Source organism: Ischnura elegans, chromosome 2 (genome assembly GCF_921293095.1).
Source record: "Ischnura elegans chromosome 2, ioIscEleg1.1, whole genome shotgun sequence".
NCBI classification, from domain to species: Eukaryota; Metazoa; Arthropoda; class Insecta; order Odonata; family Coenagrionidae; genus Ischnura; species Ischnura elegans.
The window spans coordinates 91,130,026-91,151,193 of NC_060247.1; the positions used below are offsets into that span (position 1 = coordinate 91,130,026).

The 21,168-nt window shown below is 38.1% G+C and overlaps 1 protein-coding gene across 1 annotated transcript in view; it reads right to left on the reverse strand.

Annotated features, from left to right (window-relative positions):
• LOC124154166 (equilibrative nucleoside transporter 1) overlaps positions 1 to 20,949 on the reverse strand; it is a 251,274-nt gene extending 230,325 nt beyond the window's left edge. Inside the window, exons 1-2 of the mRNA XM_046527727.1 lie at positions 20,817 to 20,949; positions 20,295 to 20,394 (exon numbers count right to left, since the gene is read on the reverse strand). Of these exons, the coding sequence (XP_046383683.1) occupies positions 20,295 to 20,364 (70 nt within the window). The 5' untranslated portion in view covers positions 20,365 to 20,394; positions 20,817 to 20,949. The remainder of the gene's footprint in view (positions 1 to 20,294; positions 20,395 to 20,816) is intronic.
• Between the last annotated feature and the right edge of the window lie 219 nt (positions 20,950 to 21,168).

The window sequence follows — 21,168 nt, forward strand, 5'->3', positions numbered from 1 at the left end:
TGTATCTCACTCATTATTTTCTCTATCCCATTTTTGTGGCTATAATAACAAAATATGATCGTAAAAAATTAAATAAACGGATATTTTATGGTAAAAATTAAGAGCTGATCCGTTCCTGGAGACGGGGATTTCCAAACTATTCGCGAGTCTCTCTCCGCGGATAGCGGGGGTAGTGACAGAGGGCGGGTAAACGAGGGGCGACGGGAACTTCCGTCACTTCAAGGATTCAATGGAAGCATGTGCATCTCTTTCACTCGTAGAGTGACGAGTTTTCCCGCGCGAGAGATTAGCGGCGGGTATTCTCCGAGTGAAGCGGCCGGGAAGGTAAACTGACTGAGTGGCGGGGGAGAAAGGACGGGAGGATATCCTCACAGCGGTTGTGGCGACGACCGCTTATTACTGGCTACCTTTAACGGCCGACTGCATCGTAAAAAGTAACCCCTGAGACGCATAAAAGGACGATAAAAATCTCCGGCGGCGATTAAATGCGTCTACCTTCGGTTCATTCACAATATTCCCGAGGGATATCGCATTGAAACGAAACCAGAGCGTTGATTCCCAAGGCACACAAATAAAACGTAAGATACCCATATACAAACGTAAGATACCCATATAAATACGTATTTTAAACCTGCGCTTAAAGCAGAAAGGTTGAATAAATTGCACCAAATAATTTGCTACCACCAAAGCAGCATTTCTACACTCCTCCCATGCCTACCTCTCGACAGCCACAGGAGTACTCTTATTCTCCATCTCCAGCGCTCACGCCTCCACCGGAGAAGTGCTTCAGCCCATATCGCACTCTACACCAGCCTTTGTGTGCAATTTTACACCACGAGACTCCACCACCTCTTTTACACTTAGTTTTACATGAGGAGGGAATAACAGTTGGACGGGAAATTGTTGGAGAAACAGAGGATGCTGAAAGCCGATGGATGACAATAGAGGGAAGGGTGTTGGCTTGTTTTGTACGGGAGAAAGAATGAAAAAAAAATACTTATGGACAGAAAGATGGGTAACAGTAATTAAGAATGAACCGCCATCACATTTTCTCATGCAGAATTACAGCGAACGCAAAAGCTATGCTTTTCCATGTAAGGCAAAATAATACCTTAAGCCATCAGCTCTTACAATTAGATCACACGGTTATTCGTGTCGTGATTAAGGGTATCATTCCCAGGCCTTAGATTTAAAGAGTTGTCTGTTCTCACTAAAGTGGGAATCACATATTTGCTGCCGTGCACTGATCGGTAGCAGGGATGCACGCATGTATTCAGGGACGAAAAACGTGAGATTTTAAAGGATGGAAAAAGGAATAGTGATACCATTCATAGTCACTGTCTCTGAAGACGATGGTGTCCGGAAGCAATTATTTGACCTCTCATTGCCGCTACGACGGAATTTGTGTGTGAAAAATGATCGTGCGTGCGATTCAGGATTTACATCTAAAACTAAAGAAGAGCAATACATTCGAGAATGGAAACAGTTGGAATGATTAGTACAACTCTTCTGTCGCGCTCTATATAAATAGCCATTGACCGGTAGCCTACCTGTAGGTGGAATTACGGCTCACTTTACGAGGATAAACGCATGGGAAGCCCCTTTGAGAGGATAACAAGGCAAACTCAATCTCTCCCACTTTGAGGGGGATGGCAGCAGCATAATTGGTGGAGACAAAGGACGAATTCCTTACGCAGGACGACAAGAGCGGGCGGAATGAGAAACCCTTGATCGATTCCGAGCGGAGATCACGCTGGACCACAAAGGACGGAGGGACTGCATTTCCCGACGGCCACTCTCGGATGTTTCCCTGAACATACGAGGGCTAAAGCAGGAGGGAAGGGGCTTTAAACAAGCCCACCCACACACCCTCGGCGGCGATATCGATCAAACGGTGGTGGTAAGGAGAGAATGGGAAGGAGGGAACGAATTCCGAATGGAGAATGCCTCGTGGGGAGAGGAGGGCGAGGGATAGGGTGAGAGGAAAGGTAAACGCGGAGGGAAGGAATCTTGTGGCTTGAGAGCCTCAACAGGAGAGGGCTCTGCGATGACGAATTTGCGTTTATACACACACACACACAGGATGCAAAATGAATATCATTATTGACCGAGGTCGTCAGCATATGGAATATTTGAGAAGATTCTAATGAACCGACTCAAAATGCGAAAAATAACAAAGTGAACATTAAATAAAGATTAGTATTTTCACTTTCAAGGGCGTAGTCCGAAATATTTCTCATTTATCTTAACCATTTCATTTTTTTTAATTTTTCCACACCATAAATAAAATTAAAATACGAAAATAGGATATTATTATCATGAAAACATTTTAAGTTCTAGAAGAACTCTTTCCCGGCGTACAGCATCTTGGAAGGCTATTCGGGTTTCTTAGCGGATAGTGTTTAATATTGCGACCGACTGAAGAGCTGCGAGTTCCAACTCGGGTGAAGCCTTTATAAAAATGATCTTAAAGTGAGAGGTGATTCTGGGATACGACGCGACGTCACTCCTATAACTTCAATGAGTGAAATGCACTCGCCAATCCATATGTTCTGGGTGTTATTTCCTAACCTATCAACAAACCACCGGTTGAGGCATTCAGTGAGTGATTATAATGTAAAGTTACGAGTGGGTAAATGGCCCGCAAAAAAGTGAAATTTCATGGTTTCATTTCAGGTTTCTTATCACCTAAGCCCATTGATTACCGAAGTCCATGTTAAAAAGATATAATAAAGGCATAGAAAGTAAGCCGTGAAATGCTTTAACGGTAGTTCCCACGCTGTTTCCCCGGTAACCATATAGTTCATTCCCTCTCCTCATAAAGAGAAGGCTCTCCTATTGTACTTCGTGGAGCAAGTCTACATTGATATCTGTTTTTTTTGTACCTCCCTCATACCGAGTCGCTTTTCGAAGTAACTGCATCGAAGTAACTACAAGTTGAGGACAACGCCTTCTTTCTGAAGCCCTTTACAAGAAACGTATACTGTAGAAAGGAAAACACAACGTATTAAAGTGCCATGTCTTTAAATCCCCATTTCAGGTTTCTTATCACCCAAACCTTTGGATTACCGAAGTCCATATTCAAATTTCATCATAAATTATGAGTCAAATACATCCTTCAACATGAATAGTTGCGAGATTTTGACATTAATTAATACTAGGCAACTATTACTAGCAATTTTTTTCTAATAACTTCATTACTGGAATAAAATTACTTGGAATTCGTTCACATTTGTATCCATCACATTCGATATTACTCAGTTCATCTATTTGCTCACATAGTCATGATCACTCAATCTCCCGAAACATGAGGTAGTCGTATAGTTGTACTCACAAGGCTTAGGTAAATATTAAATTATTTAAAGAGGACATTACTAGAACTTTACTTGGAGTGGGGAGGAGGGATCAGATTGAATAGCTCACCACACCGGGTGTGAATACACGAATTTATTCTTAATAACTTGAATGCATTTAAAAAAATACACGGCTACACTTGACATTGGTTAGGTACATAATGTCAAAGTTCTTATCGTTTTTCTTCGCTAAAATGAAGAAGAATATCATAATCTATAGGCAAGACGAGATTTCCGAGAAGGTTCTGGGGGGTGATGGGGTTCTTTCCTCATCATAGTTACGCCAGTGAGAAGCACTAGCTATCATTTCTATACGCGACTATGGATCAAGACGACAGTTCCTCGACAATAACCAAGCAGCTGAATTCCGGATGACCAACCTTTTCAAAATCCATGGTGACAAGAATACAGCGATGGGGTAAGGAGGGCAGGGAGGGGTACAACGAACGAAAGAGGGGAGGGGCGTGCACAGACAGGCGGGGAGAGTGAGTGCTCGCAGGAGTGGATTGTATCCCCACGGAAGAAGCGCTTTTCCTTAATTAAGGACCCTACGTGCACGGCCCGAGAGAGAGAGAGAGAGACCCGGAAGCATGGATCGACTTGGAGGGGTACGGAGGGGAAGGGAGAGAGGGAGGGGCGGGAATAATAATAATAACGAGAATAATAATTTTAAAAAATCCCCGTCTCGAGCGCACATCTCAAGAACTGCGGCGCTGAAAAATTTCTGCGGCCGGAGCGCGAGTGAGATAGAGCCAGCCCTCTTACGTACGTACTACATATCTCCCTGGGGGGAGCGGCTGACGCCTATTTCGGCAGACATTCCTCAGGGCGAAGGGTGCGGGCATAGTGGGAATGGGGAGGCGTCTAAATGTTTTCCCTCGCACGCGCCTCCTTCGCCTGGAGCAATCTCTCGAAATTCTCGAAGAAGACGCTTGGAAGGCGGTGGAGAGGTATAAAAATGCAACCCCATCACGGGAGGCCACAAAAAATGGCAATTACTCTAAATGCGAACTCATTTCCTAGGAAAGAAAGCATTCGAGAAATACAGGAACTGTTTTATATTTGATTTATAACACGTTTCAGTTCTAAAGCGTTGATTTGATACTAAACACTATACTATAGTCAACTTCGATAAAATACATGTTTAATCTAATTTATACAAACAGTTTTCTATCTCAATTTGACAAATGGGGTGTTTGTTTGATAATATGTTTTAGCTTATAGCATTATAAAGAATTTTACTGACATGAGCTATGTCTATTGTTTTGCATGTATTTAGCATGATATATCGACCGAATAAGCTTATTCAATGAATTATGCATTAGCATCCCTTCCCTGGCCAAATTTACTTCTGCATCTATGATTATAACATCATAGGACTTTATAGTGTTCTTCTAAATGATTGCGCGATCTGCATTCGAAATTTGCATTTTTGGCGAAAATTTTCGCTGATACTGAATCGTAAAATTGGCAGAATGTTGTACAAAGGGCACTGAATTCAGACTGAACGACTTGTGAAGCACGAGAAGAATAAATAGAACTCTTTCAATGAAAGATCGCCGTACTATCGAGGAATCAAGGGAGCGAGTTTTAGACGATAAAATACACGAAAAAGCTTAAAGATTGAAACTGAAAGTACCATTTAAAAAGTTCCAGATGATTTCATTGATGCCCGCCTTGAAATTCCGCATAAGACTTATTAATCAAACCACTAACAGTTTAAATCCGAAGGCTGCTATGGGCACAGGTGAAAATACAGCTCAACTCGAAATATGCTACTGTTGTTTGAACGTCACACATCTAGCAGAGGTAGGGGTAAGTTCCCTAACCAGGATACAGGCTAATACAAAGCTAGAAATTTTTTATTTGGAAGAGTTCAGAGTCTACAATCGAGTTGGAACCCTAGAATCGTCAATAAGAACGTAAACTAACGCCTTAACCACACGGCAACCACGACCACGATTGATTACTTACAGGCACCACAAATATCCAACTTTAGAATGAAAAACAAACGTACGTTATCAAAGAATCCAGGAAACATTCTCATTAATCAAGAGTGCCAGAGAATTCAAGAAAACCTTCTAGCCAGAAAGACTTCTAGCCTATTAAACTACAATGCATACGGAAGAGTCTTGACTAAGTTACGGTGTAAAGATAAAAAACAACATTCCTTGAACGGGCGTCGAGATATTCCGCGCACAAAATAATTACTTTAAGGCGCCAGAAATCTCCCATTTTGGGGAGCTTGAGGGATGGAAAAATCCAGCAAACACTCTTGGGATTGAGAAAATGATTTGATTCAGCAGCGAAATGAAATTCTGAGGGAAAGTATACCTCGAAGAATAATTTTTCTACCCTCCTAAATAGCATGGATAGCTTATCCCAATTGGCTTTCTAAAGCAATTAAACACTCTTATGTGACAGATATTGTACAAACAAACAATTACTCCCATCATCTTTCAGGCGCGATGAATGTACACATACAAAGACGAGATGTTATGAAGACCCGTAAATCAACAGCGATAACTTCGCCATTTATTACGTCTATAAAACTGTTTTGTTTGATTTACACTCAGTTCCAAGCAATTGTTTGAGCGATTCGCGGAGTATACAAATGCATAGTCCAATTGGACTAAACACAAGTTCAATAGCTTCTGGTAAAAGAGAGACGAACGCGCATACAGCGCAGCTGGGCATGACTTCGTGACGTCATTCACTTTTCTGCGAAAGGGTCAAGGTCGCCGATTTTTCGTCGCGAATAGCTCCAGAATTAGTTGAGGGACCAATAACACGAAAGACCAAGGGTCTCCTTATTTTTGAGACTTTATCCCATCATTCACGAAGACCCAAAATGGAAATCCATTGTAAGAATTTGACAGATTAAAGGGACATACAAGTTAATGCGAAAAAAATCTTCCATTTTCAAAGTCATCCATTCTCTAGTAGGTTTAGAATGAGAGTACGCGAAAGTTGCAGCCCACTTTTCATAAGTTTATGACGTCATTGGAGCGCATTTTATCATTCATTGGTACCTTTAACTGAGGGAAGGAATTCCTCAAAAGAGTGAAAACAGAATGAACCTTGTCCGCTGTGCAGAACTGCGCTTTCGCAGAACCTCCGCTGCATTGTGAATGAACGATGTCCATTCACAATGCAGCGGAGTAACTGAGAATGGTGGATACACTGGGCATTAGTTAGTGACGTCATTAAATATTTAGCGAAGGGGTAATGGTCATAGATTTTTCGTCAAAAATAGCTCCAAAAGTAGGTGAGGGACCGGAAAACGGAAAAAAATTACGGGTCGTTTACTTTCGAAACTCTATCACAGACGACAGTAAAATAAAATTCGCGAACGACCCCATGGCCAATAATTTCCTTTGCCTGTATTGGAGACAAATATTGTGTTGCTACGGGTGGGAACTGATGATGGCTACCATTTACATGGGGAATTACATTTTAAATTTAAAAAATCACCGTACCTGGCATTGGAAGTGAAACTTTAAAGGTAGTTCGTCAGCATAGTGAACATGACTTACCGCGAGCTACACTTTAATTAAGCACATTTAGGTACCGGGCATGGCACCAGATTGGATAACACAGGCAGCAATACAGAAAATAGCTGCGCGTTGAGAACGCAAGGGGAAAAGAAACAACGGATAAAAGCAGTCCTCTCTCGCTAACATGTCAAAATCCTTCAAATCCTCTCTGCTACATCACACTTTATGGAGAAACACAAAATGTAATTGTAAAAATAAAAAAACAAGCTAGGAATATGAGAAAAGCTTAGACATATTTCTGGAATGCGATAACCTCTGGAGAGATGCCCTTTTAACACGTTCGGAGGCATAAACAAGCTTCAAGTTCAACGGAAACTGATAAATGATGATAATATTCCACGATCTAATCTTTGAACTTCTTTGAACCACTGCTCCTAGAAACAGCTTAAAAGGCAGCAGCTGCAACTAAAGCCGCCCTGGATTAACTTTGATTAGGGATATTCCGATGAGAATGCAATATTCAAAACAAATTATTTTTCGCTCAAGGACTTTATAATTATAGCTTCAATAAATGCCACGCTGTGAATGTAGAGTTAGAAGATCTTCTACGACATTTAAGTTCAAGAGAAAACAAAACCGATAATTTATGTGAAATCGTTTAGTATTTTTTCTTAATATTAAGTCGTACAGTTTTCCTTAAAATGTCGATTGCGTGTGCGGCAGACGCAATACCTTGCCTGAATAGGATTTGATGTTAAATGAGACACATCACAAACCACTACCATACCATATATATAACTTCACCATAACGTACCATATAACTTCACGTCTTCGTCACCACCTAAAATCATTACTTGAGCACTAAAATCTGTGAATATGCCGCTGATTTTAATTGTTGAATATGACCTTACTTATTACGAATTGGTGTTTCATTTGCATTTTTACGTGCTGCTTCAGATAGCATTTGCTAGGCACTGCTGTTTCCTCGTACCCTTTCATAATTTTTCGTGCTCATCGTTAGTTGAAGCAAATCATTCTTATTTTCGTTTTCCAGGTGACTTGTACTCCTAGAACTATGTATACCATCTTCACCAATTTTAATGTAGAGTATTTGAGTGGTTTTTGATTAATGAAACTCAGTTCGTTAATGCCGAAATTAAATACAATAAACGTTTTATTCGCTTATTATAATAAGATACTTACAATAAGGCGTAGTAAAACGCAGAAAATGAAATGAATAGGACAACGCGATTAAAAAGATGAAGATCTACGCGAAATTACATCAATTAAATAGACGGTAAATTTTCTCAATCACGCAAACTTCGGCTGTAAAGTAGGAGCACTACGCTGGCTACGTGGAGAAAAGAGCTCGGTTCACGATGAAAGCACAAAAGCGAAGCATGCGAGACAAGTCAACTGCCGCGGCGGTCCATAAGGGGAATAGAGGGACGGGGAAGTGAAACCTGCCTCCCACTCCCCACCAACCACTTGGCATGGTGTAGCGGCAACCTGGGTTTGTTGTGGGGCTATTTACGGAAGCTTCTGGCAGATAGTCAGACAGGGAAATTATGACAACTATCAGCGTGAAAACTTGGCTCATTCCGCAGTTATTTTTATAATTGGCGTGGTTATAGCCACCAACTCGAATCCGATAAAAAAGATGCGGAGGAGGGGGCTCCCACAGAAAAAGTAACATCTTCCAGAGAAAATACAGGGTTGCGGGTTATGTAAGGGGAAAGGAGAATAGACGTGGAGGATACATATGGGGGGTGCGGCCCCCCCCCTTTGCGGGGCCGCCCGTATTGCTGAACCACAATCAATTGTAACTTCTGAACAAATGAACAATTGTAACTTCTTTATAACGTAAGACGTCTTGTATTTGTGTATAATCACTTCAATTGAAACTTTCTTAAACTTTGCATGTGACTTGATTAATTTTACTAGGATAAATGCAAAGGTAAATCAAGATATCAATCAAGATATCTTTTGCGGCCCCCCTTGAGTTTTTTCCGCATTCGCAACTGGAGCATAGTAGACGAAAACCACAAGCACCTCGCAACGAAAGATCAAGTCAATAAACTTTCCAACCTGGAATCTGCAACTAGGTTCCATTAATAACGTTTCTTTGCTCGCTCTTGAAGAGGCGAAGAATCAAGGCATGTAACATACCTTCGTCTGCAACTATCCCACTGAATGTTGTCATAAAGTATTAATCGGTAAAAAATTTAATAGTGCCTTTCCGAAGGAGAACTCGATATACACTCGACGGTTACTTAGAACAATTTTTGCAAAAATATATACATAATCTTTGGTGGATGTTCGCGTAGTTTAATAAATAATTCTATGGAAAATGGTTGGGAAATGCTGGCCCACGAAACCAATGCAATTTATAGGAATAAGAGAAATAATATGTGTTAAGATGGGAATTACAAGAAATGGAGTACCCAACCGTGCGGCAAATCTAAAGATATAAGGATATAATTGAACGAATGGCAGTCACATAATAAGTATTACGTATTCTGGAAGTTCAGGTGATGAGATATATTATTCTTAAGATTGATTTTGACGCCATTCCTAAAGTTTTAGTAATAACAATAATGAAAAATGTCAACACCTATCACAACCTGATGATTGTTTTTCGAGTTAACTGCGCGTCGACTCATTTTTGGCGGACTACAGTTGCGGGCGCGTTCCAGCTCCCGTCTTCGGGTCCAAATGATCTGCAGAGCAGCAATAGTTTCCTATAATTATATATTTCACGATTTTTCCAAATTTCCGATTTTTAAACGACGATATCTATTTTTCGCGATTAAATTCGCGATTTCTATCGTCTCCCCTATCAGCCTTGGAATAGTATGACGTGCCCAGGTTCCGACCATGCATACTCCGCAACCGCAGAAAGGCAAAATTTTTTTCTTTTCGTTTGGCTTACGAAGTTCATCTATTCAGCATGTTTTACCTATCACGTCCTAACGAAAATAATTTGAGAAAATGGATTAGCCTTTCATTCCAAAAACAGGAAGTCAGACCATAAACATGGAAGCATCGAGAGTATAGGATAGTCGAGGATAGCTTAGCAATGTGGAAAGTTAAGATTAATGTTTACTCGAGTGTTGGGCACAATGAAGGACACTATAAAAATATATCCATGAACAAATGAACCTTTATCCAGCATAATCATAATTTACTTTTCCAGTTAAAAGAATATTAAGTAGGATATCGAAAAAGATCATCAGGAGCCAAATATAAAAAAATAATATCATTCAACATTTCATCGTGATGCCATACATTTTAACTGCGTACTTGTGATTTCCTTTTCTTAAGACACTTCACCTCCAATATCGAATTCCGTTATCGCTTGTAGAAGCCAATATCAAAGAACAAACACACTCGGCAGATTATGAAAAAATATCGCAACGCAAGTGACGACGAGAACACGGAAGAGAGACGACACACCGCGGTACAAGATAACAAACTCCTCTCGGCAATAAAAATTACGCGACTGTTACGCGATTTTGTAAAAATAAAGACTGCTGAACGTAATTAGAAATGATCCTAATGCACTATCTAAAGATGCGGAAAATAGCAGGGTTAAAAATAAAAGAAAGATTAGTATCCGTAGCCTCAAGGGCGTCATCCGAAATATTTATCATGTATCCCAACTATTTTGTTTCTTTTATTTGTCTCCCACATAAATAAAATTTATCCAAAAAAACCTCAAATATAAGATAGGAGCAAAATCGAACAGCTGAAATTAATAACGATGGAAACTTAAAACGCAGAAATATATCGTAATAAAAACGGTTTCCACAATAAGGTAACTTTTAATCAACGTAACGAGAAGTGCATTCTACCATTAAAAGTAATTCTAATCCATTATTATTGGGAAAGATTCGAGGTTAAGGCCTCCTATCTATAATAGCAATACATCAGCATAAATCGGCATGGTAAGGCAAAAAAAACACGCAAGTTATGTTGACCTTATTTAAACGTCACGCGGTTTCAGAGAAAGGAAGAAAGAAAAAAGAAGACAAAAATTTGTCATAAAATGGACAAAAAATTATTTCAATTTCACTACTCAATATTCCTGCAGCAAAATGCATCAGCCTAAACTGATACAGAGCATGGGTATGTATTAGGGAGTTTAGCTATAATGACATTTTCAGATTAAAGATCTTGGGAATGACAAATTAACACTCACAAAAATAATTTTTGATAAATATCACACCGGGATGAAAACACCTGACTATTCCTTGGCTTTTCATTCAGGAAAAGTTGGGGGAGCTGCCAACACTTCAGATTTTGGGGGAATGGAAAGACATGACAGAAAGTAGATGCCTTTCCACTCAGGAAGGGGAAATATGGGCAGGCCCTTATAACTCTATCCAAGTGTTCACAATGAATGGCATTTTTGACATAACAAAAACGAGTATGTTTAAGAGACTGGTAGACAAGAATGAGCAACTTGTTCCCCAACGGATTCTATTCAGGTGTAAATGAAACATTTAGTGCAAGTAAAAAGTAAAGTAGAATGACTATAGCCATAACCCTAAAGATAAGGGGCCTAAAAATGGATTTAATAGATTTTGCTTGAAACTGCTGGACAGGTGCAGGTGACAATAATTGTGCAAGACTGTCGCTCCCACCAAGAGGTCCAAAATAAATCCTGACTCTCACTAATACCTTGTAATTTGAAGTCAAAACCAGACTAAAGTGATGCACAATTCTCAAATATGCAATTATCTGTACATGAAGGGATCAAAGTTTTAGCTTCCTCTAGTAAGAAAGAAAGTTTTATAAAAAGTAGACAAAACACATGCAAATGTGTGAGTCAAATAAATAAAAAGTGTTATATGAAGAACTATTTTGGAATGAAATTAATTAATAAAACATTTCACACTGAAACTCTGATCTAAAATTAGAATTGCAAACAGGTGGAAGGTGAAAATACATGGAAACTGCTAATGTAAATCTTGGAGGGGAAAAGAAACAAACCTGTTCGGAAACAAAGCAATCAGAGTCCACCTGACCAAGTCTCCTCACCATATCAACCAGAGAATTTTCTAACCCTGACCACAATGGCAGACTACGCCTTCAAAACTTTGGGGCCAATTAACCGCTGGACCCAGCGTTAAACCCGATATCTCTTTCTATGCACCAGTATATATTTTTTTAACCAAAGGAACCTTGCATGGAATGTATCGCTTAATGAGTAATTCAGCTGTGTATTTCTTTGGTCACGGGTTAAAAGAGAAATGATATGATATGGTGGCAACAGTTGGCTTCACATCTTGAGTACCTCATTTTCTACCACAGAGGAGACACTTTTAGATGAAGCCCCACCCATACTTTGTGGATGAAGGGATTGTGCTTCAAGTTCAGCACTATGGAAATGGAAAGGGACAATACATATTGATCCCCTTCATTATTAACTTTAAGGCCCAAATTTTGGCCTCTGTCTACCTTTCTTAAATGATCCCTAACAGCATAAACGAGTATGGTTATTGGTCACATTTTCCAAAAGCCTAACCATGCATTTAAAAGCAGTATAATAGGTTAACTTAAGAATGTAACTAAATGGAATATTATTTAAATTCATGTTTGTATTAAAATACTAATATTAATACAATCCAATGGTTGAATATTGATATTATGAATTCAGCTTGATTCCTGAGAAATAAAAGCCATTAATAATTTTATTTTTATTCATTATAGCATTAACAAAGAATAATGCAGAATCATTTCTACAGTAAAGAAGATTTTTGTAGTGACCATGCTCATCAAAATAATGCCTACCACCTATGATACACTTGCATTACTGAATTCAAAGTTAAAAAAAACATAACCTACATTTTCAAACACTCCCAAAAGTTAACGAAGGGAGTGGCATCCTAATATGAAGTTTACTTTTATTCATATGCTTAGGAATGAATAAAATATTTGCTTACATCATGACGGTGAAGGGTTGAACACATTTTCTTAAAATATTCTGAAGAAAGGTATGTAAAATCACAAGTAATTAGCAGTCAAGACATGAAAAAATACATTTAAAAATTTCTAGACTGCACCATTATCAATTCACTTTCTTAGCTTTCATGCTCATAAAAAAGTGATTAAATATCCAAAGGTCAATTTTGAGATAAAGCATAAATAGATGTTGATAGAAAGCATTAGCTTCTGCTCAAATGATTACTTTCATAAAGCTTGAGCCCTAATGAAGGATAGATGATATCTAACTGGAAACATATCCTAGTGATAAGAATTTTCAGTAATTGAAAGCAACACTTTTACAATCAATATTACATGAATTATTACACTAAAATTACCTGATGGATACCTTAACTTCTGTCTGTGAGTGAAAATTTCACACTACCAAATTTATTGATTCATTGGTTTTTCTTCTTTAATCTTTATTAATTGTAGATTTTTAACGAACAATGAGTCAGAAAAGTAACCATAAATCGTGAAATAGATGAATGTATATATTTTGTCTAAGCACAGTTTTAGGTTAATTCAATTGCATAACTCTTAGCAAATTTGAAGGGCTGCCTTGATAATTTGATGAATAGTTTAAATCAATATTGCAATTAAGAATTATTATTTTCCATCTGATCTGAAATTTTGTACAGAGGCCAAGAAAAAAAGATTGAAGTTTAGTGAAGGCTGTTGTAAAATTAACAAGTGAGGAGAGATAAGATTGGGAACTGTAAAAGTCACGACTGCAGAAAACATAAAAAACATGTTTATAGCATTTTTAATCCAACTACCTTTTTAACTACATGATTAATTTTTGTGGCATCTTCACTACTCTTCCTATCCTCCCAAAAGCTGGCAATTATCCCAACCTATTTACCTATTCTAATAACCAATATCATTAAATGATTAGCAAAAAATAAAATTACAGGACTGCATGAATATGTTAATGCGGTGAGTGTAACGATGGCAGCAAAAAGAAGTGCATCATTGATTTTATAAATACATAGTTAATAATAGCTATAGCAGATGTGAATATACATCACTAAAGACCATAATTTATAAGCATGTTATTCCTGTAAATACTGAAAAAATTGATTAGTCAATTACGTGCAGAGCAGCCCATCTCTTGGTCATAAGAAAATTATAAGAATACAGTCGAAGAAATGAATGGGTAGAGACTCATATTATGGCCTAGGAGAGAATATTAAGCTGATTCTATGAATATCACAAAAGGATATAACATTACAATAAAAAGTCTGATGGGCCAGTGAGTGCAGTGTAGGGCCAGATGGCAGTAACTAATGCTTAAATCTGGGTGGAGCATTCCAATATCCCCCATAAGGGTCCTTGATGTGCAAAGTGACCTGGGAAAATGGAACTATCCCTACATATGGAATAAGTGAATTTTACATGACTGCAGTGTAGGCTATGGTAGATCTTCTCTCACCTATCCAAACCATCTTTAGAGATTAATTTAATAGCATAGTGTTACTCAGCAAACAAAAGTTACAGCCCACGTATTGGTAAACTGCATTCTCATATTTCTCCCTATTCCATACCATTTCTTTCATATTTCAAAAGTACTTCTTCTCTGAAATATTTGTATAATTGTTACAAGAGGTACTTCAATAATGAATGGGTAAAAACTGAGCTACATCCATGGACTCTGGTTCCTCACTCAGCAAGCAGTCTAATTGATCACAATTGATTAACAGTAGGTATGTTGGCATGCATAGCCATGACACAAAACTATTTGAGCACCAAAATTAGCGACTATGTGGAAGTAGGATGCTACTCTGAGATTCTAAGCATACAAATATATACATAAATATCATCACTTGAGGTCAAAAAAATTAAGATCATTGATGTTCAAGTTTAGCCTTGACGTCAAGAAGCAGGAGTTTCGAAAACAGTCTAGGATTACCGACATTCATGCTAACAAAGATTCAATAGCATTCAAGGACATGGTAACTGTTGAAGGACCAATTCCTCACTTTTTTAATCTGTGTAACTATGAATAACATGCACTAGCGACACATTATTTTTTTATAGTTTGTTGATTTTTCTTCTCACTGTTGGAATGGATATATTCAGATATTGTGCTCTTGTGGCTTGAATACATATTGATTTTCGATTCAACTCTTGCATTTTGACATTGCATCCCATAGACCTGCTGACACATCTCAACAGAAACTATTACACCCAATAACATAAAATTATGACCTGATAAACATTAAAATTACACAGGACAACCACAAATCACACCCATGTTTCAATTGAGAAATAATATTGGTGGAAATATATAGTGATAATAAAGGGAGACTGATCAGTGGTCAAGTTCAATTATTGATGATGCATCAAGAGAAATTTAAGAATGCATTCCTTCTTCAGGAACACCAGCCAATGAAAGAACACTGAGGTCACTAACTTCAGGCAAACCAATGATGCACATAAATTTGAAATTGCATATACAGCCAAATTATTGCAAACCTATCAAGTAAAAGACCCCTAAGAACAGGTCTTACAACATTCCCAAAAATTAAAAAAAGGAAAGATATTCCAGTAAACACACGAAGTATAAGACGATTGATAAAAGCAAATGAGGTTTGAGCGATTTACGACAAGTATTCTACAACGCCTGACGGTACGTCTACAATATACTACAGGATAAGTTTAAAGTAGGGGGATTTCATCTCAAATCAGGCAGAGGGGTGTCAGGTGACCATCACCGATTTCTCTGAAATTTATACATGTGAAAGCAGTATCCTTATGATGAATAAAGATGACTTTATCTCTGCTCAGAACTGAACCGTCATAAAGTTACCGCCCCTTGAACATTGCAGTGCAAGGCCTCAGAGTACAAAATGAAAAATCACATAAATGTTGATTACTAAGGAACCATGGCCCGTAAAGCAGTGGTTATTGTTTTATTTGGAAGAGAATTCATTTATGCACATTATGGCATAACTTTCAAGTCATTTGAAGCAATAATAAACAAATAGGACTTGTTTAAACAATAAAAATTTGTCATTTTTTAACAATTTATTACTAAAAAAGGCCACCTTTTATTTTCTTTAAAATTTCTCAGCGGGTAGTTTAAATGTTCTGCTTTCAATTAAAAAAATAAAAAAAGGTAGTATTTTTATACTTTTTGTTTTAAGGCATGTCAAAGTTAGGCATGTTTTCGACTCTTTTACACCAAGATTGCATACCTTCAAGGGGGGAAAAAATGCCGTTTCATTCTACTTAGCATTCATAATAGTGAAAAGTTCATATCTGAATGATTGGTTACATCTATTGACTGAAAGCAAGTTCAATCTTGTTTACTTCCATGGCATCCAATGTGTGCAAACACCCACTGCTACTGGCTGGAAACGGTGAATGAGTTGCAATTTGCACAGAGTATTTTTCAATGGCACTTCACATAAGTCTTTCTTCTACTTTGGGCCATGTGGAACATTTCGATGGATCATGTGGATGCATAAATGAGACACTAATGTTATTCTCTTCTAAAGACACTGCAGTGATTTTTGAAATTGACCAGGTTTTTCGGAAACACACAATGAAGTCATTCATGGTGAGATTTTGAGTACTGCATATCTGAATTTGTTAGTGTCACAGCCTATTTGATTGTGTGGATTACAGAGCGAGCGATAGTTGTCCCGTGTCTGTTAACTACCAGCAAGCATGAAACTGTTGATCCCATGTACAGGTGCACCTTTCACCTAATTATTTTTTGTCTAAATTGAGCTTGTTAACATGTGTAAAATGCAAGTTTCATATTAGGCAAGAATTTACTTACTTAATGAAAGTGAAAAATGTCAAATATGTACTTCATGGTAAAATAATGTCTCAGCAGCTTTTGAAGAAGCGAGTGTGAAATGTCTATGAGTGACCATGTTCAAATTTTATCATTCTTTTCCACAAGTTAAACTAAACAACATAATATGGCTGCTTTTCCAGTTTCAACCAAACATACGATTGACATATCATGCAGAGCTAAAAAACAACTCGGAATATGGGGCAATGCTGATGTATACTGCTGGCATCCTCTTCCTCATAGTGCTCAATCAACATTGTGCTCTCATTTTACTTGGATGATGATAAAGATTGTTCTTGTGTAACTCCTTATCAGCAAGATGTGTTCACTGCCATTGAGAATCATTCAGACAAAACATTCATTCAGACAAATTCATTGCTGAAGTTAAGGATTGAACCAAGAAAGGTGTTTATCATCACCATATCTGGAAAAAAGAAAGGGAAACTATTCAAAAAGAGAAGTTGGTAACACTAATTGGTGTGGAGGTGGTGCTTCATTTCGACTTTTCCGAGAATTGGGGGTGTGATTCTTCCAGATTAAGTACAACCGTATGACTGGCAAAAAGTACAGATATCAATATTAACCTGTGTGGAATATAATAACTAAGGTATGCAGGCACTTCAGATGATTTCTCACAGGACACTGCACATGCTTTTCTTAGGATGAATCAAATACAAGAACAATAGAGTAAAAAGATATCATATGGAGAAATAAAGCATTTATTTTAGAAAAGTCAGCCGCTAATTAAAAAAACATTTCAGATATTTGACTCGGAGAAAAGTCTTAAACAGGAAGAAAGTCATTGGTGGTTGTTCAATGCAACAGGACATGAATAGGGAAAAATCTGATAGAGTTGCAAGAATTGGTCAAAAATTATGACACAAACTGAAACCTGAGATATTTCAATTGTGGCAAGTAAATTCAAGCAAGTCCTTTGTACAACATGTGAGTATATCCTTGCCTAATATCAAACTTTTGCATTTTACACATGTTAAATTAACCAAATAAGGTTCATTCCTTTCATTTTCCTTCATCAAAGAAAACGAAAGGTATTGATTGCGATTCGTTACCCACCTTTAGTGTATTCATAATATACAAATTATTTGATTTTTAGAAATCCCTGTTTAGACGAACGTTAATGGTCAATTGCAACCTCATTTGAAAAAGGATAGATTGGCGCCGATGTGATGCCACTCCACATGACGCCACAGAGACCTAGATGCTATACGAGTAGATAGGAGTTTTACATCATCTGAGATTACCAATGCATACATGAGGCACAGGGCTCCGGGAAACATCCCTTAACAATCCCCTCTTAAAATTGCCTTTGGTCAGAGAGTTTTCTTTGCTTGATAGGGTATTAGTAATCCTTATTTAAACCAAGCACTACCTGCTAGCAAGGAACTCTACGCTACCGCCATGCTCGGCAGCAAGGAGCCAGAGGTCACACGGGCTTTTCGCAGCATTCATTCTTAGCCGTCGCGTTTTCGTACGCTTGAAATTTTCACTTTTCATTTAATCACAAAAAACAGATATCATCATTTAAAAATCTAAAAGCAAGATATATGTACTCCAGGAGTAATCTTTCGATTAATCTTTCGATTCGAAGCAGGAAATAATCTTTCGATTTAGGCAATGAACAATAATAGGAAACCACCCTATGTAGACAAAAAAATAAATAGGTGAAAGGTGCACCTGTACATGGGATCAACAGTTTCATGCTTGCTGGTAGTTAACAGACACGGGACAACTATCGCTCGCTCTGTAATCCACACAATCAAATAGGCTGTGACACTAACAAATTCAGATATGCAGTACTCAAAATCTCACCATGAATGACTTCATTGTGTGTTTCCGAAAAACCTGGTCAATTTCAAAAATCACTGCAGTGTCTTTAGAAGAGAATAACATTAGTGTCTCATTTATGCATCCACATGATCCATCGAAATGTTCCACATGGCCCAAAGTAGAAGAAAGACTTATGTGAAGTGCCATTGAAAAATACTCTGTGCAAATTGCAACTCATTCACCGTTTCCAGCCAGTAGCAGTGGGTGTTTGCACACATTGGATGCCATGGAAGTAAACAAGATTGAACTTGCTTTCAGTCAATAGATGTAACCAATCATTCAGATATGAACTTTTCACTATTATGAATGCTAAGTAGAATGAAACGGCATTTTTTCCCCCCTTGAAGGTATGCAATCTTGGTGTAAAAGAGTCGAAAACATGCCTAACTTTGACATGCCTTAAAACAAAAAGTATAAAAATACTACCTTTTTTTATTTTTTTAATTGAAAGCAGAACATTTAAACTACCCGCTGAGAAATTTTAAAGAAAATAAAAGGTGGCCTTTTTTAGTAATAAATTGTTAAAAAATGACAAATTTTTATTGTTTAAACAAGTCCTATTTGTTTATTATTGCTTCAAATGACTTGAAAGTTATGCCATAATGTGCATAAATGAATTCTCTTCCAAATAAAACAATAACCACTGCTTTACGGGCCATGGTTCCTTAGTAATCAACATTTATGTGATTTTTCATTTTGTACTCTGAGGCCTTGCACTGCAATGTTCAAGGGGCGGTAACTTTATGACGGTTCAGTTCTGAGCAGAGATAAAGTCATCTTTATTCATCATAAGGATACTGCTTTCACATGTATAAATTTCAGAGAAATCGGTGATGGTCACCTGACATGATTTTGCACTATCTGCCTGATTTGAGATGAAATGGCCCAGTAGGCATTATGGCAAGTTCATCGAAAATTTATAACATTAAAATGATGCATATCTCCTGAAGAAATATAGCAGAGGCGAGTTCAGCTGGATATTACTTTAACTTTCGTGCGCAAAATTATCACCACACAGCAATAGCAAAAATCCAAGTATTTTCTACGGCATTCACGAACTGTAGAGGTGAGGCATGAATAGGGTCACTAGTAGCGAGTTCCCGCGGTGTTTTCATTCAACACGTTTCCATTACACAACAACAGGCCCGAATAGTTACATAACCCAGTGAACCGTAGAGCCGTAGACGAAGGATCGAGGACTGATAATAAGTTATGATACAGCGATGAATGGAACTCGCGTGACAGAAGCAAAAGGGATCTTTACGCTACATACTATATAGTGTTTACACCGATAGCAATCTAAATTGCTCGCTCTATGGCTTGAGGAGGAGTAACCTCTCTAAGAATTAAAAACCCGTTGCCGTGAGTCGTATCGCAGAAGGGCGAAGTAAAAGCCTCGAGAACTAACACGATTAATTTCACAGAAATTAATTAAAAACATAGTGAAAAAAAAACGACAGATCTCAATTAGAGAATAAAAGGACGAGGAACTAACGACGGGCGCAAAAATATTGCCTAGCCTGGTTAAACTCAAGAGTATACTAAAATAATCCCCTAGGTAGCATTTATGTTTACTATGATCTATAATCGAGGTTGAGTGAGTACGCACAACAAGGAAATCGTAAGAAAGACTACATGATGTAAATACGGAGCACAGAAGAACTGCGGATTCCGAGAGATGAACAACATTCCATCACTTGAGAAGCTGCCCCAAGGAAACGAACGCCGCACACCACACTATCGCAAGAAATCCGGCATGAATGAGGATTGCAACGAGATGAAATAATCAATGGAACTCACCATTTCTCGATTTTCCTTGTCTGAGGAGGGACTGATGTTCAGCTAGTTCTGAAATCCGAGAATTGCTCATCGTACGTCTGGTATTTTTCTAACACTTGACCTAGAAGGGGAAAGACACCGTATTAGGATCTAGAAACATCAGCAATGCTGCGATATCACAGGTTCAACTCACTCGCACACCTGCCACAAAATATAATCACTTGTATCTATTGTGCCCACTAATCACACGCAAAACATAGTCGCTGAACGTAGAGGAGAAAAAGTTACACGCTCAGCAGTTTACAATCGCGTTTATGACATCAAAATATTAGTGACTACGCGAAATGCACAGCCTAAGAGGGAGAACAAACAAGAAATAACACACCGTATCTCAATTCAAGTAAAGTCTCATTCATGTATTAGGCAACTAAAGTGAATATGGGAGTCTGTATCTGGACACACAAATATTACGCTTAATAACTAATATCTTACACATAGGCACCCGAGCTAGGGAATTAATCCGTGAAGAAAACACTTCCTTACCTCAGAGGGGCAGCGATAAAGCCACGGCACATTTAATTCCACACGAAAACTTATATTAACGCAATACAAAAAACTATACACCTCCTTCCGAGGTGACGTGCGTACGCATCCCTTTGAAATAAACTATAAAACGCCCTCGCGATTTCTTTTGATAACGGTATACGTACGCTCACGCCATGTAACGGGGAGTAGGCGTACTATAAAAAGTTGAATTGCGGCTCGAATTTGTGGCGGTGGTTTTGGAGGTGCCCAGGTAGACAGGAAACATGTGACTGAGACTAGAAAATCGAGCTAAACAGGAAAAGGAAGAAGATATAGTTACTTTAGGATTGCAATACATTCAAAGCCATTG